The 17454-nt window shown below is 37.1% G+C and overlaps 2 protein-coding genes across 9 annotated transcripts; both read left to right on the top strand.

The window, feature by feature from the left end:
- Positions 1-2966: 2966 nt before the first annotated feature.
- LOC131025280 (potassium transporter 6-like) lies at positions 2967-8532 on the top strand. 5 transcript variants are annotated; one of them, XM_057954984.1, is made up of 11 exons: positions 3004-3096; positions 3948-4022; positions 4245-4310; positions 4785-4862; positions 4935-5421; positions 5509-5562; positions 6322-6582; positions 6657-6709; positions 6806-6923; positions 7014-7268; positions 7359-8532. In XM_057954984.1, the coding sequence occupies exons 4-11, from the start codon at positions 4824-4826 to the stop codon at positions 8420-8422; spliced, it is 2331 nt and encodes a 776-aa protein (XP_057810967.1). In that variant the 5' UTR covers positions 3004-3096; positions 3948-4022; positions 4245-4310; positions 4785-4823; the 3' UTR covers positions 8423-8532. The 5 variants fall into 5 exon arrangements, with proteins under 5 accessions (XP_057810966.1, XP_057810968.1, XP_057810970.1 ...); XM_057954983.1 differs by lacking the exon at positions 3948-4022 and having other exon boundaries at positions 2967-3096; XM_057954986.1 differs by lacking the exon at positions 4245-4310.
- Positions 8533-9173: 641 nt separating this feature from the next.
- Positions 9174-17454, top strand: LOC131025279 (AP-1 complex subunit gamma-2-like). Of its 4 annotated transcripts, none has more exons than XM_057954981.1 (18): positions 9174-9602; positions 10358-10660; positions 10841-10982; positions 11321-11494; positions 11607-11786; positions 12192-12346; positions 12708-12798; positions 13198-13361; positions 13833-13887; positions 14127-14249; positions 14341-14436; positions 14973-15100; positions 15360-15464; positions 15558-15814; positions 16117-16362; positions 16438-16613; positions 16746-16850; positions 16980-17454. In XM_057954981.1, the coding sequence occupies exons 1-18, from the start codon at positions 9571-9573 to the stop codon at positions 17073-17075; spliced, it is 2628 nt and encodes an 875-aa protein (XP_057810964.1). In that variant the 5' UTR covers positions 9174-9570; the 3' UTR covers positions 17076-17454. The 4 variants fall into 4 exon arrangements, with proteins under 4 accessions (XP_057810964.1, XP_057810963.1, XP_057810962.1 ...); XM_057954980.1 differs by having other exon boundaries at positions 16432-16613; XM_057954979.1 differs by having other exon boundaries at positions 16117-16374.

The following is a 17454-nucleotide window of genomic DNA, read 5'->3' as shown; positions in this document are numbered from 1 at the left end:
ATCGCGGGACGAAATACCCTCCAGCGGGACCAAAAACCCGCAAAATTACAATTAAAAAAAAAATCGCGGGACTGTGAGGGTACCCTCATACCCGCAGCGGGTATCCGCTGCGGGTATTCGGGTACCCGCATCGGGGAAGAGGGTCGGGTGAGGGTGCTGTTTTCGACAGTTTTCGTCCCGCGGGTAGGGTACCCGCGGGTACCCGATTTTCCACCCCTACCAATAGTTATGTACACGAAGTAAATTTAAACCCTAATCATTAACTCCCATAAAAGAAAATATACATCAAGAACTATAGCTTTTTTGTTTTAAATAAAAAAATCACACATATTAATTACGTGTTATGTGAAGATAGTGTAGACAACTTATTTATTTAAACTATTTCATGAATTGATTCATGTAACTAAAATATTGTTTAAAAATACTCACAACTCGATATCGAATTCGACCACGTCCCAAAATTGATATAGTATTATTAGAGTTTGAAAAATATTAAAAAACTCACTTAGCTAAAAACCAAAATAAGGAGTAATTTCGAAAATCATTTTCATCTCCCAAGAGTCAACCACGTAGAAAACGTAGTCGAATATTATAATCTAGTTTGCCAAAATCAAGATACTATTTTGATAATTTGATGTAATATCTCTCACTTATCTGCATATAATTGCACACGTTTACACGTCTCTCTCTCTCCCTCTCTAAAAGTTAAATAGTGATGGTCAGTTAGTTTGTCACCCACTTAAAAACTTCCCATTATTCACATAAACCATAATCACACCTTTTCAAATAGAAATTTTACTTATCAAAGAATTTATTTTCCCACTAACCTATTCGTAAATGATTCAAACTGAACTCGATCATAATTTCTATTTTTTAAAAACATGAACAATCGAGAGTGACACGGGTCTTAAGAAATGTTAGTTAAAAATGATTGTGTCCCACTTTATAAAGTGTTGTGAGAGTAATGAATTAATTAAGGAAAAATAGTGGTGGACCATGATGGATTTTTTGTGAATGAGTATAAAAAGAAGAGATAAAAAGTAAGGGAGTAATGTGCAAAAACGAAAATGTTCATATTTTTTGTGAGACACCAAAAAAAAATGTTCATATTTTTGTGAGACGGAGAGAGTATTTATTTATTATTCAAGTATGTTTTCAGCAAAAAAGCGCCGCTCTATCTCTTTTATGCAAAAATATGATCTAATCTTCAATGAATCACACAAGGATTTTACGGGCCGAAAAAATGAACTAACGATACTTTTTATACAAACCTAATAGTTTCAAGTTCTAAAAGACACTTCTCATAGTTCAATATATTTTTGATAGAACTGATATAATTTGAAATTTCAAATGATATTTACCCTATAATTAGGTTCGAGCTCAATTTAAACTAAAGCTATTAAAGAATTCTTTTTTTCTTTCTATTAATTACGAATAGGGTCTAATTGCTTCAAACTGAGCTCGATCATAATTTCTATAAGTAGTGAATAATTTGGAGCTCAATTTAAACAGGAGTTATTAAATTTCGCCGCGGTTCGAGCTCGATTAGTAAATAACTCGCTATTCTATTAAAATCCTAATTAATTTGGAGCTCGATTTAAAATTGACTAGGATTGAGTAATTTATCTAAAATTATTTATTTTAATTATTTTAAACTTTAGTTACCGTGCAACATTTAAATGGTGAAGTCCTTTGAAATTTTATTATACGTCAAATTCATGAATTTGTCTGTTCGCGCCCCTAATTAGAAAAATGACTTTGAACTACAACTAATGCTTTTAACAATATAAATTTTTATGTTCAAAGATGTATAAACATTAGTACAATTTCTTTAATATTGAACCTTTCATTTTAATTTTAGAAAGTTGAAAAATCTATTAAATTGAGCCAAATTGTGATAGGCCCAATATATACATAAATCTAGGGATGTCAAAAAAGTCCGAAACCGACGGGTCGACCCGAATAGATTGATAAAAAATGTGGATTAGGGCTGAAATTTTTTAGCCCGAAAAAAATTTAGCCCGAATGATCCGAACCGAAAATAGCCCGAGCCCGATAGGGTTGGCCCGAAAACCGAGTGGGTTGGCCCGATTAACCGTCACATTTTTAATAATTGATTTTTAAACTTTAATACTTTACTTTTTAATTCGATAATAACATTTTGATGCTTGTAGAATATGTTTTGATTTTTTCCAAAGGTTAATAACAAAAATCTATGATATAAAAATCATAGAAAGATTGTCATTTATGTTAAATCTATATACAATTTTTATCAGAAACGAAATTAAAGTTAGATATTATGTAAACTTATGTTAAAAAAACACTAATTTTTGTATCTAAAATGGAGTGAAATGTCTTGATTTTAAAAATATGACATATTTTTATTACAAGTATATAATTATCTATACAAAAAAATAAACATATAAAAAAATTGTAATACTTGTGGGCCCGAACGGGCTAGCCCGAAACCGAGTGGGTTAGGGTTAGGGTCGAAAAATTTTAGCCCGAAAAATAAAAAAACCGACTAGCCCAAACCGAAAATAACCCGAAACCGAATGGGCTGGTCCGATTGACATCCCTCATTATTAATTATTAACTTTAATTGAAATATTTATATACTTTTATATAATATTTATTACTTCATTAAATTCATCTTCATCTCTTTATTTATTATCACATTTATTTCAATCTTTAGTGTACATTTATTTCAATCTTAGTGTGCGCATGTGTTTTTTTTTTTTTTAAACAGTATTAAATAAAGAGGAGACTCGAATCTCAAAGAATTTTAAAGACCGCGCTATAGGATCGAAGACTCGAATCAAAAACTTTTGGCCTTAGGCATTAACCCCTTATCGCTTGGTCAACACACGCACACTACCTAGTTCTAAATTTCACCATCATAAAAATTTAAAATTTTTTTATTTACTTATCTAATTTATCTAAGAAAAAAAAAAATCCTATCATCGACACACTCTATTTAAACTCACCCACCCATCAGCTGATCAAATCCCATCTTTCTAAAAATTTCACCAAAAACAAGCCTTGCTTCAGCAGACTTCTCATCCCTCTATATTCCTCTACAGAGATCTTCAACTGGTAATTTATTTAATTCTGCAAAATTCTTACACTTTGTTTTCAATATACAAATCTATCTTTCATTCATTTCACAATCATTCTTCTTAAATCCAAATACCCAACATTTTGAGTCGCGCATAAACATCAAATGCCATCATCAACAATTTAACTAATCTAAGAGCTCTAAATGAATAATCTCTTCTATTTTCATTGCAACTGAAAAGAAATCAGAATTTGAGGTAGAGTGAGATGGAAATTTTGGGGTGAGTGGGTGCTGCCGAGCCGAAGGGGAGAACCGGCTCGACGGCGCCGCCTGCGCCACGGCGGCTGGCGAAGAGGGGCGGCGGCGGCAGGGGTGGCTGGAGGGGGCGCTGGATCTGGAGGAGGGCGAGAGATGAGGGAGGGTCAGAAGGGAGAGAGAGATGTTGAGGAGAGAGGGGGCGGTTTCCGTCGACTGCGCCGCCGTCGAGGCGGCGGCGGAGAGAGAGGGTGTGGCGTGAGTGTGTGCTGTGTGCGTGAGTTGTGTGCTGAAAATAAAGAGAGAAGAATTTAAGAGAGAGAGAAGAGATTTTGGGCTTAAGTTGATGGGCTCAAGCTTTAATTCATCAATTGGGCTCTTATTTGGGTTTACTTTTATTTACAAATTGGGCTTGCATTATTATTTATAATTGGGTTTCTCATTTCAATTAATTTGAGCTTGGCATGTGAATATAATTTGAACTTATTTTTAAGTTAAATATTGAGCTAAAATTTTTATATGAAAAGATATTCTGTTAATTAGACCAATGATTTTGATGGTCTTATAGAATATATTCCTAAGGTTCTAAAGTTTAATTAGGCCTTATACTTTATTATTGAATCTATCATACTAGGTGCGGCGCGATTAGAACGTGGACTTTGAAATTAATTTGTTACTGATAATTATAAAGTTCAAGTTCAAGTTTCAGGTGTGAGATTTATTTAAATACATGTCGTAGTTATTTATTGTCTATTTTAATATGATGTATTCTAATAGCGTCCTAGACATTAAAGTCTTGGGATGTCATTGTGCGAATTGAAGTTTATGTATGTTATACTGTATGTGTTACTGTTTTATTAATGGACAATGATTATATGATATCTCATACTGAGTATACTTTATATGTTCAACCCACATTTAATATTTTCAGGTCATTGATGTTGGAGGCGCATGAAGAGTCGAATGGGCACGTCGAACTCATTTGAAAAAAAATAATGTCTCTTTTGAAACCCTTTGTAGTATATATAACTCTTAAGTCTTAAACTATTTATAATTCATGTTTGACTTATTAAGTTTAATATTATTATTATATTATCTTGGTATTTTGGGCTTGTTTTTTTTAGAGTCAAGTCTTCAAAATATTTTATTTAAGCATTTATTTCCTTTATAAAAAAAATTGTTTCAAAAACTCGATCTCAGTCTCAGTCACAAACAAAATATTCCGAATAACCATATCTTTGATTCCGATTGTCAAACTTTTCTTAATCATTTTCTATTTTGTTGTCACACACTTCTTTGAGTTCTTATATTGGTTGCCTTTTCCTTTGTTTGGTGTTTTTCCTTTGGAGGTTGTTCAACTGCCGCTTGTGGCACATTTAGGCATATTTTCATAAACTATCAATTTTTATATATGTATCTATAAATTGGGCTGCCACCGCAAACTCTTTAGCTGAAATTCTTGAATTTTCAGTGGAGATGGTTTTCTTCAATCACTGAGAGAGCATTTCTGATGGATCTAGAAAGTGGGGTTTATCAGAATCAAATAAAGGTGAGATTTTTATTTTCTGGGCCTTCAAGAATCTCAATATATATGCATTATAGCGATGGGTTATTGCTGCAGAAAGAGTCTTGGAGAACGATTCTCACACTAGCTTACCAGAGCTTGGGAGTTGTGTATGGAGATTTGAGCACTTCACCGCTGTATGTGTACCAGAGCACTTTTGCTGAGGACATTGAGCATTCAGACACGAATGAGGAAATCTATGGAGTTTTGTCTCTTGTGTTTTGGACATTAACTCTTGTGCCTCTGCTGAAATATGTGTTCATTGTGTTAAGAGCTGATGACAATGGCGAAGGAGGCACATTTGCCTTGTATTCACTCTTGTGCAGGCATGCCAGGGTGAATCCATTGCCTAGCTTCCAACAGGCTGATGAGGATTTGTCAGCTTACAAGAGGGATGTTGTGGGGCCCGTGCCGACAAGCTTCGGGGTCAGGCTGAAGTCCACTCTGGAGAGATACAGAGTGTTGCAGAGGTTCTTGCTTGTGTTGGCTCTGCTTGGAGCATGTATGGTGATTGGCGATGGGATATTGAGTCCAGCAATTTCTGGTGTGTGTCTGTGTGTGTGTTGTTGTTTTTTTGTTGGGATTTTGAGTTTTTTGGTTGGTTGATGTTTTGTTGCCATTTTTTCTGCAGTGTTTTCTGCTGTTTCTGGTGTTGAAGTTGCCATGGCAAAAGAGCATCACAAATGTAAGAGTTCTCAATTTTTATGGAATTGATTGATTGTGCTAAAGATTGTTTTTTGTTCCACTGTATTATGTCATTATCTTGAATTTTATTATCGAAAAAGTCGAAAGTGATTAGGATGAGATGGTGTCTGCATAGTGTTCCAACAGTTGGGAATGTCTAAAATTTGTTCAAACCACAAACTATATATTTTTTTTAATTCAAGGATATATTTAACTTTAGAAGCTCTTTTTTCGCCTGCTTGAATAGTGTAACGTGTGTATTAAGTTTGAAATGATCGTTCAGGAAGATTCTTGATCGTGCTTTGACTACCTGGTTTCCCCGACCATACGTGTGGGAGAAGTGTTTTTGTGATATTTATGAATATGAACGTTGTGAAGTTTTCTTTAATTGGGATCAGAATCAAGGTGCTGTACAACGAGCTTTCCTCGTGAAAGTGAGATGTCTTGCTATCATTCGTTTATTTTGTGAGAATTTTAATGCTCCTGCAATGACCCTACAACTGCTTAGACTCTCGTATTCCTCAGTTTCGAGTTGTTATTGAAGGCTTGTAGCCTAATACATTTCATGGTTTTCTTCTTTGAGATGTGAGAATATTGCCACATTTCTATATTTGTGCACAACTTGAATGCTTATTGACCAAATTATTTCTGTTTGTGGCATTGTTTTTTTTAAAAAAATTGCCTCATGGATATGATTTGTAATTACGCTGTAATCTGTTCGATGCATTCATGCTCTGCTTAAAATGCAATAATCTTGCAGATGTAGAAGTACCCGTTGCTTGTATCGTACTGATAGCCTTGTTTGCCCTTCAACATTATGGCACCCACAGGGTTGGATTCTTATTCGCACCTGTGGTCGTGACATGGCTTTTGTGCATAAGTTCTATCGGGCTGTACAATATTTTCTATTGGAACCCTCACGTGTATCAAGCTCTATCGCCGTACTACATTTATGTATTTCTAAAGAAAACTCAAAGAGAAGGTTGGATGTCGTTGGGAGGGATTCTTCTGTGCATAACAGGTAAGTAGGAGCTCTCGAGATAGCATTGTCTTCTCTTTACGCGATATGTTTAATATAAGATTGAGTTTTTCCAGGTTCGGAAGCAATGTTTGCTGATCTCGGGCACTTCTCCCAATTGTCAATTAAGGTTTGACACAGTTGTCGTTTATGTGATTTGCTGTTTTGAAAGTGAATCTTGAAATGTAAAATGTGAATCTTGAAAGGATCATTCCTAAATTTGCAGATAGCATTCACATCTTTTGTCTATCCGTCCCTAGTCCTCGCGTACATGGGGCAAGCTGCGTATCTTTCTCAGCACCACGATATGCAGAATCAGGTCGGGTTTTACGTCTCCGTACCTGGTAAGAATCCCTAATCGAATCTCATCTGATGTGGAAGAATGTCCATAACGCCGTTTCCACTCACACGACGTGCTTGTGTTATTGTGTTAGAGAAACTAAGATGGCCGGTTTTGGTGATAGCGATCCTCGCTGCAGTGGTTGGAAGCCAAGCCATTATCACCGGAACCTTTTCTATCATAAAGCAGTGCTCGGCCCTAGGCTGCTTTCCGAGGGTCAAGATAGTCCACACCTCGTCGAAGTTCCACGGACAGATTTACATCCCCGAAATCAACTGGAGTTTGATGATCCTATGCCTGGCTGTAACTGTCGGTTTTAGAGACACGAGACGTCTCGGTAATGCTTCAGGTAAGCAAATAACTCAATGTTAAGGAGGAGTCTCGTGTGAGGTCGTCTTACTGCTCAGGTTATCACAATCTTATGTTTTTCTATATTTAGGTCTAGCCGTTATCACCGTGATGCTGGTCACGACTTGCTTGATGTCTCTCATTATTGTATTGTGTTGGCATCAGAGCGTCCTCCTGGCAATTCTCTTCGTCGTGTTTTTTGGGACGATCGAAGCCCTCTACTTCTCGGCTTCTCTGGTCAAGTTTCTCGAAGGAGCCTGGGTGCCGATTGCTCTCTCGTTCTTCTTCATGATAACGATGAGCATCTGGCACTACGGGACGCTCAAGACATATGAGTTTGACGTTCAAAACAAGGTCTCCGTCGATTGGCTTCTCAAACTCGGTCCGAGCCTCGGCATTGTTCGTGTCCGTGGCATCGGCCTCATACACACGGAGCTGGTCTCCGGAATCCCAGCAATATTCTCGCATTTCGTCACCAATCTCCCGGCCTTCCACCAAGTTCTCGTGTTCCTTTGCGTCAAGTCCGTCCCCGTTCCTCACGTTAGGCACGAGGAACGGTTTCTTGTCGGACATATCGGCCCTAGAGACCATCGGATCTACCGATGCATCGTTCGTTACGGCTACCGAGACGCCCACAAAGACGACCTAGAGTTCGAGAACGATTTGGTATGTAGTATAGCCGAGTTTATAAGGACGGGGAAGGCCGCCCTAACCGACGAAGACGTAGATTCCGCAAAGCATAGCGATGAAATGGTCGTCGTCGGATCGCCCTCAACCCATCAAGGGATCCGGTTCTGCGAGGACGAAGACGACAGAGGGGATCGTGAAACGGCGGGCACATCGGAACTCAGAGAAATACGGTCTCCTCCGGTGATGAATGTGAGGAAACGCGTCCGGTTCGTCATCCCCGAGAGCCCGACGATCGAGAGACGCGCCCGGGATGAGCTGCGGGACCTCGCCGAAGCTCGGGAAGGCGGTGTAGCTTATATTTTGGGGCACTCGTATGTAAGAGCAAAGCAAGGATCAAGTTGGATGAAGAAGATGATGATAAATTTAGGGTATGATTTTTTGAGGAGGAATTGTAGAGCTCCAACTTATGCATTGAGTGTGCCTCATGCTTCAACATTAGAAGTTGGGATGGTGTACCATATTTGATCTTGGTTGTAAATATATTTTTTCTTTATATGTAAAAATGTGTTTTTGTAATTGTAAGAAGGAATAGATGCAAAGTTTACATGTGTTAATGGTGATTTAAATTGTTTTAAGTTGGTTCAAAATTTGTATTTGAGATGAGAATTACTGTCAACTCAACTCAACTCAACTAGTTAGCAATTAAGAGATTCATCCTCTTAATACTTAATTACTAGTATAATTTATTACCAATTAAGGGTTATGTAATATTTACGGTTTTAATAAATAATACTAACAATTTAGTATCTATCCTTACTTAATTTGGATTTAGTAATTCATAGTAAATATTTTATCAAAAAAAAAGTAATTCATAGTAAATATTATTAAATTATTAGTAAAATGAATAAATTCATAATTAGAATTTAGTAATTAGTTTAATTAGATTGGATATGATTTATTTAATTAATCAATAATTAAAATTAAGTATTAATAAATCTTAATTGGAGATTAATAAATTTCAATTAAATTATAAACAGGAATGTAATTAAATATTTTAATCATAATTGGAATTTAACTAGAAATTATTCAACTATAATCAATGATTAATTAATAACTAATTAAATTAATAAAATTAATGGGAGCGTGCATAGAAGCCTCGACTTGAAATTGCTTTATTGGGCCATATCAAAGCCCATCAATATTTTGTTGATGGGCCCACTAAACCAGAAAAGTGAAAAGTAAAGCCCAATAATAAATTCACTGACACCGCGGCTCCCAACGCCGCACCGCACAGGAACATTCCTCCCGCGAAAGGAGAAATTTTTTCCAGTGCGCAATTTCTAAAATTTCCATCTCCTGCTTCAATGCCATCATCGTCATCATATGCACACAAGAGTTTCCACCATTAAATTCGATCGATTTCGCCATTTGTTCCGATCAATCAGCTCTCAATCTGCGCCATTTATCAGCTCGTTTGTCCGAAATTGAGTATCTCAGATTTTATTCTTCACCTCCTGCAGATCTCTCGGTCGGTTTTTACCTTTTTTGGTTTCGTGATCTCGTCTGTTTGAGGATTCTGCTGAAGCATTTGAGTTCGGATTTTGAGGAAAATTCTTCAGTAATCATAGCTGGATCTGGTTGAGCTATCTCGGAGCTTTTAAACGGGCACAACCATGAATCCGTTTTCCTCTGGCACGCGGATGAGGTTAGCACTCCTTGTTGTGATTTTGTGGAATTGAGTCAGTTTGGGCTTTGATGAGCTCGAATTTGATTGAATGATGGCATTGGTAGTATGTTAGGGCACGTAGGATAATGTTTTATGAAGATAAGATTGTATTTTCCTGTAAAATGATGAGCAACCGATAGCAGTAGGATATCGATGTAGCATTTTAGTTTCTTGGAAATATGAGGCAGTCTGTTCATTATAAATCTTGATTGGATATTGGAGTTAATTTAGGGAGTTTAGCATGTCTTATTTGTTAAAAGACAATCACTATGCAAGGAGAAGAACCAGTAGAGAAGGTAGCTGTGATTGGAGAAGGGTCTGAGATGAGACGAGATGACTTATGGGAACTTGTCTCAAGTCAAGCTCTGATTTTTATCTTGAGGAATTTGAGACATGGAATCCTCAATCCTGGGTTTATGAAGCAGTGGTAAATGAAGATGAGAAGTAAAGTTTTATATGTCTAGAAAATTCGTTCACCATTCTTCTTCTCTTATTTGCAATCATGGTAGAGCAGAATGCAGAAACCGTTTCGACTGCAATAAGAAAAGTTTATTTTGATGTAATCAATCGTACTATCCTCCTCCATCTCATCACTACATCTGCAACTTACATCATATCCTTATGATAACTTTAACTATTCTCTTCTGCCCTTGCATTGATGTATGAGTTGTTTATTTATCATGATAATTGGGTTAGGTCAGGAAATGTCCATTAAGCTGACTATTTTCTCGCAGGGACATGATTAGAGCCATACGTGCATGCAAAACTGCAGCCGAGGAACGAGCTGTTGTAAGAAAAGAATGTGCTGCAATTCGAGCTGCAATTAGTGAAAATGACCAAGATTATAGCCATCGCAATTTGGCGAAGCTCATGTTTATTCACATGCTTGGATACCCAACACATTTTGGTCAAATGGAGTGCCTGAAGTTAATTGCATCACCGGGATTCCCAGAGAAGAGAATAGGATACCTTGGCCTTATGTTGCTTCTTGATGAAAGACAGGAAGTTCTGATGCTTGTCACCAACTCAATAAAACAGTAAGTAACCACTCTAAAGTTGATTTTCTTTATATATGTTTCCTACTTGACAAGAATACTTCTTCTTGCACACAAGATCACCCAGAATCAAGGAAACACAAAGCTATTGATGCCATAGATGATTATTTATTTGTTGCTATTAAAAGTTAATTGCATTTGGATACCTTAACTTGTACACAGGGATCTAAACCACACCAACCAGTATATTGTTGGACTTGCTCTGTGTGCCTTGGGGAATATCGGTTCTGCAGAGATGGCTCGTGATCTTGCCCCAGATGTTGAAAGATTACTTCAATTTAGAGACCCAAATATACGGAAAAAAGTAAGTCCTTCTCTTAATAAAATTGATATTTGTATGCTTATCTCGAAGAAGATCTTCCTTTCGTGTTCTTGGTTCAAGTTGAAGAACTACTGTTATTTCTAGTGGTACCATAATCATCTATCTATCAGTGACGATTCCGATTTTTTTGTATTTCGTTTCTTCAGAAACTAAGATGAATGTGTTTTTATGAGAACGATAAAAAAATATCAGAAATTTTTATAGTTTTATCAATCATGCCTTTACAGTACTTTGTGGCTCCAGAGTAGTAGGCTAGCAGCTTTAGAACACAGACTCTAAGAATCGGACCTCATTATGACCCAACAATCTATATAATGTAGGCAGCGTTATGCACAATAAGGATAATTAAGAAAGTACCAGACCTGGCAGAGAACTTCATAAATCCTGCAGCTGCCTTACTGAAGGAAAAGCATCACGGTGTCTTAATAACAGGAGTCCGACTATGCACGGATCTGTGCAAAATCAGTGATGAGGCTCTTGAGTATTTCAAAAAGGTAATTTTTCCAAAACTATCTCTATGTATTTCTTACTAAAAATTAAAATATGAAGAAGCTGCCAGCTTACAAGATTTTGATCTTTTTCCTATTTTATTTCCTCTGGTTCTAGAAATCCATCGATGGCTTAGTCAAACTTCTAAGGGATCTTACGAACAGTCCATACGCACCTGAGTATGATATTTCTGGGATTACAGATCCTTTTCTTCATATTCGATTGCTCAAGCTCTTGCGCGTTTTGGGCGAAGGAGATGCTGATGCTAGTGATATCATGAATGATCTTCTTGCCCAGGTAACTTGGCATTTCTCATGCATTAACTTGCTTTCTTTTTCAGACGGCATAATTCTTTATGTTGAAGGATGTTCTTGCAACCATTTAGCTTTCTACATGTTGTTCGAAGCAATCACGAGGCACTTTTTATAAATTTTTATATTGGGAATATGTTTTCTGTTACATGCATATTGTTGAAATTATTTATAACCATCCTTGAAACTTAAGAAACTTACAATCTGATGCATCCTTATCTTGTTCACATCTGCCCTCCCTTTTACAACTGTAAATGAGAAAATAAGTGAAAAAAAGACATTGTTCTTTTGTAAAAATGAAAATGATATTGTCTCTTGAATTCCTTCATAGTGTTTTTATCTCAGTATCTCTATAGTAACAAATTTAATTTGTTTTGCTTCTTTATTGCAGGTGGCAACCAAAACTGAGTCAAACAAAAATGCTGGGAATGCCATCCTCTATGAATGTGTTGCTGCAATAATGAGCATTGAGGATAATGGAGGGTTAAGGGTGCTTGCTGTCAATATATTGGGAAGATTTTTGTCCAGCCGGGACAACAATATCAGGTCTGTTTATTAATTTGGTTTGACACTTCATACTATTTGTCAGGAATAACATCTGTTATCTTTATTTTCTGGGGATTCTCGAGCTTCAGACAATCAAACGAATTTTCATTTAAAGTTTTTCCAGTTTCATTGAGATACTAATGATTTCCCTGTGTTCCTTGTCGAAAGGAACTGGTCCTCTTCAATGTGATAATTAAGAATTTATTCCTTATGAATGAGACAAACAATTCCAATATCCAAGTTTTCTTGTACCATACAAGACAAAAGATTCTCTAAGAATTCTGTCTTGTTCTGTATTATTCAATGTTTTTCTTTTAAATTTGTATTTTCATATATCTGATGAATTTAGGTCTTGATTCAGATATGTCGCGTTGAATATGCTGATGAAAGCTATGGCCTTAGATAGTCAAGCAGTGCAAAGGCATCGGGCCACAATTCTGGAATGTGTAAAGGTGTGATGGAATGCATCTCTATTGCGTGGATGCTAAAACTTAATATATTTTTCTTTCGCTTCCAAAAAAATATCACTTAATTGTATGGGTTTCATTGTTGGAAAATCTCTTTAGTTTTTGGTTAGTTCTCTAAAGTAATGAGTATCATCGTTGTTGGGTGCTTGCTGCAACTTTTTGACTTGACAAACCAATCCCTCCTTAGAAAACAAAAACAGCCCAACAATCTTACTGAACTATCATGGTTTCTTGAGTTTCTGTGGTAACTTTTCTGATTCCAACCCAAAGTACACTTGTTTTTGTTCAGTTTCTTTTCATTTTTCCAATTATCTGCTGAACTTATTTTTCTAAGCACATATTGGATGTGCAATCTTAGGGACTCATGGACTTATTTGATGTCAGGATTCAGATGCTTCAATTCGTAAAAGGGCCCTTGAGCTTGTTTATCTTCTGGTAAATGAAAACAATGTGAAGCAGTTGACGAAGGAGCTTGTTGACTATCTTGAAGTTAGTGACCTTGAATTTAAGGGAGACCTCAGTGCCAAAATTTGCTCTATTGTGGAGAAGTAAGTTTGACGAGTTAAATGACTTCTAGTCTCTATCCATGATCCAATAATTTAAGTGATATAATCATTGATGTGTGCTGTGCTAGAATGTGTGGTATACCGTATACATGTCTTATTTTGGGAGGAAATAACATTAACATATACTCATATAGGGGATTTACAATAGTTTATATTTGATCTGTTTTCCTAGTAGTCATCTCTCCCTTGTCTAACCCTCATCCCACAACTGTATTTACGTGTCAAAACTTCTTTCCTTTATCTTTATCTCTATGTTCTGTCAGTTTTAGTTAGCAGCTATTCCATTCATTTTTCATTTTTTGTGGGCTCTTCTCACTGAAGCAGTGATTGGATTCATTGGGCCTTATTAGTATCATTCAACATATTTGAAATGGTTGAACTTGAATAATTAAATGTCTTCTAGTTTATTGCAGTTCTTCATAGCTTTATATCATCTGCTGTGTGGTGCTCCAGGTTTTCCCCTGAGAAAATATGGTATATCGATCAGATGCTGAAGGTCCTATCAGAGGTATGCTACTAATACTTTCTGAGATTTCCCTTGATACTGAACTTGGCTGTGAAATTTTTTCTTAATACTTGACAAAGAAATCATGTACTATTGTTCAGTGTACTGATACTGTCTGTCTTATGAATTCATGCAACACTAGGATGCACAAAGAAGAAATGCCATGTAGCTAATCTTTTTGTTATTCTATGATGTGCGGACCATTTCACTAATGATTTATACTGTTTTAATGTTGAGTGCAGGCTGGAAATAATGTGAAGGATGACGTGTGGCATGCCCTTATTGTTGTAATTACTAATGCTCCTAATCTCCATGGTTACACGGTAAGATCGCTGTACAAGGCTGTGCAAAGGAAAACTGAACAGGTGTGCCCTAGCTGAGGAAGGATAATAATTGTGGTATGTTTTTACTGCACTTATCCACTTGTTTCTTAAAGTTGTGCTGTCTCTCCCCTAGGAAACTCTTCTTCGTGTAGCTGTTTGGTGCATTGGAGAATATGGCGACATGCTGATTAGTAATGCCGGAATGCTTGATATAGAGGACCCAATAACCGTGAGTTCATGCTTTTCAACGCATTCTTAATTTTCATGACAAACTTTGATCAACCTTTTTCTACCAATTACGAATTCAAATTGTCCGCTAATTTCTCGTGATGAGTTAGTGGCAGCTGGACCTAATAGATGCTAGGAGCACCTATGCTTTTTTTATAATAGTTTGCATTGAGCTTTACTCTTTAGATTAGTTATGAAGAATCTCTGGTTTTTTTCATTCTTCATCAAGCATTCTTTTTCTCAAGTTTCTTTCCCTTTTTGACATTAATGGAATAGAGTTATTTCTCTAGGGTACTTCATAGAGATAAGTAAGGCTGCAATAGTTTAGCTCTTTAAGTTTTCTTTCTTAGAGGGGCATCTACCCAAATCTTAAAAAGTAAATATAACTCTTCATCGTTTGCAGTTGGTTTGCTTAGTAGCCCCTTTTCAGTCATTGGTTCCTTAGTTAGTACGGAAGTCAAGAAGGATCTGCTGTGAATAAAATCATGAAATCTTCATTCTTGTAATCATCACAGCCATTTTTCTTGTCTGGAACAGGTAACAGAGGCTGATGCTGTTGATGTTGTAGAAACTGCAATTGGACGCGATTCTTCCGATCTCATGACTCAAGCTATGTGCTTGATTGCTTTGTTAAAGCTATCGAGTCGATTTCCTTCCGTTTCAAAGTACGTTACCATCATTCCACTGTAAAATATTGATATTTATCATGTGGAGCTGGACCACATTTTCCCACCTGTTGAGAACTTTTGCAGTATTCATTGACTGCTAGCGCAAAATGTCTCCCATATTAATATGCTATGTTGAATATACTTCCGCTTCTCTATTTTTCTGGCTGCTAACGTTCATTATGTGATAGCATTTTAAGATACATTGATATCTATAATTTCCTTACTCAAGCAAGGAACCATTTCTAATATGTCACAGGAGGGTAAATGACATTATTCACCATCAAAAACGAAGCCTTGTGCTTGAACTGCAACAGAGAGCAATTGAGTTTAATTCTATTATCGGGAAGCATGAGAAAATCAGGTAAAATTAGAGTAATTAATTTGTATGCATCTACATCCCCCACCTATGGTTCAGTTACATGGTTCTATGAGCATGCTACATGCATTTCTTCAGGTCTGCATTGGTAGAAAGGATGCCAGTACTTGATGAGGCAACTTTCAGTGGGAGGAGAGCTGGTTCTGTGCCAAATGCAGTTTCAACTTCGCAAGGAGCTCCACCAAAAATTCCTAATGGAGTTGCCAAACCCGTATCACCTCCTCTAGTTGATTTGCTCGATCTTAGTTCTGATGACGTTCCAATCTCTGGCCCCTCTGGCGGAGATTTTCTTCAGGATCTACTTGGAGTCGATATGTCCCCAGCTCCTTTACAAGGTTGATTTTGCTAATTGACTTAACTGAAAATATAATTAGCTTTGATTTCTTTAATAATCTGAAACCCTTCTCTATGTTTGCCTGAAGCGCTCGCTTATTTAACTTGTTGGTTGCTTTAAAATGCATAAGCAGTTAGAGATAGATTTTAGTGTATGTTGCTGGTTAGAGAGTTGCTGTGTTTGCTTGTTATTAATAATTCAAAGAGATGCCGATAAGTTTGCATATAATTTTATTTGTATGTAATTTCTGTACCAGTTTTGGTTTAATGCTTTTTTTCTTTTCTTCTTTTGTATGTCATTCAGGAACCAATCAGACCAACAAAAGTGGTACCGATATGTTGCTGGACCTTTTGTCAATTGGAGCTCCTCCAGCACAAAGTAGCTCATCCACGCTCGATATTTTATCTATAAGTCAAGATAACCAAAGCGCAGGGGACCTTTCGGGGAAATTGCCCACGCCCTCGCCTTCAGTGCAAGCTTCTAACCCTGCTGGAAGTTCTTCAATGATGGATTTGTTGGATGGTTTTGGAGCCAGCCCATCTGTGCCCGGTAATCATCATTGTACGTCTGCATTCATCACTATATATTCTTGGTAAATTTCTCATGTTTTCGCTTTAGTTGCAGTAACCGACGTCCCAACCTATCCATCAATTGTTGCATTCGAGAGCAGCTCCCTGAAAGTAACATTCAACTTCTCAAAGGAGCCTGGCAGCCCGCAGACCACATTAATCGAGGCTCAATTTATGAACAAGTCACCTAATATCTACTCAAATTTTGTATTCCAGGCTGCAGTTCCCAAGGTAATTTAAGGGCACCGTCGTCCTAACTTCTATCTTGTGGCAAAGTCAGCCAATCAGGAGGCGGGTCTTAAGATAAGTCCGGCCTGTAACTACTTTGGAGAGCCTAAATCATGTTCTTGCATGTCCTTGCAGTTTCTTCAATTGCACTTGGATCCTGCTAGCAGCAATACACTTCCTGCGAGTGGCGATGGTTCGATCACGCAGACGTTGCGAGTTTCGAACAGCCAACACGGCAAGGTATGTGTGCTTATGAATTCAGAAACATAGTTCACATAGTTTAGCATGCGCTTTCCCATGAGAAAGAAACAGTAATCAATGTTCGTTCACACATTCTGAGCACGTACAAATGTATGCTTTGCCTTTCAGAAATCTCTTGTCATGCGTATGAGGATAAATTACAAGGCGAACGACAAAGACATCCTCGAGGAGGGACAGATCAACAACTTCCCCCGTGGTCTGTGAGGCAACGTCCCGGCCCTTGACAATATAACTCATTTTAAATTTTCACAGTAAAGAAGCATCCTTCGTCTCTCGGTCGTTTGAGGCAAAATTTTGTCATGTCGTTCTGACTGTCGGGACAGCAGCATTTGGACTCTTCGAGTGGCTCAACCGGGTACCCTTCGAGTGCTTCTATTTTACTCAGTCATTTCTTCCCCTGAATGGGTTACTTTGTGTACATTGTTACAAGAAAAAGAATGTTCAAAAATTTTGTGCCAAAACTTATTTCTACTCAACAAGGTCTTGAATTCTGATTTTGTAAGCCTAATTTGTCATAGAACTGTCTGTATTCAATTGAAGAAGCATTTTTGTAATTTAGACTTTTCAAAATATTCTGATTTTG

This window comes from Salvia miltiorrhiza, chromosome 5 (assembly GCF_028751815.1).
Source record: "Salvia miltiorrhiza cultivar Shanhuang (shh) chromosome 5, IMPLAD_Smil_shh, whole genome shotgun sequence".
Classification (NCBI taxonomy): domain Eukaryota; kingdom Viridiplantae; phylum Streptophyta; class Magnoliopsida; order Lamiales; family Lamiaceae; genus Salvia; species Salvia miltiorrhiza.
This window is presented reverse-complemented; position numbering and strand designations above follow the sequence as displayed.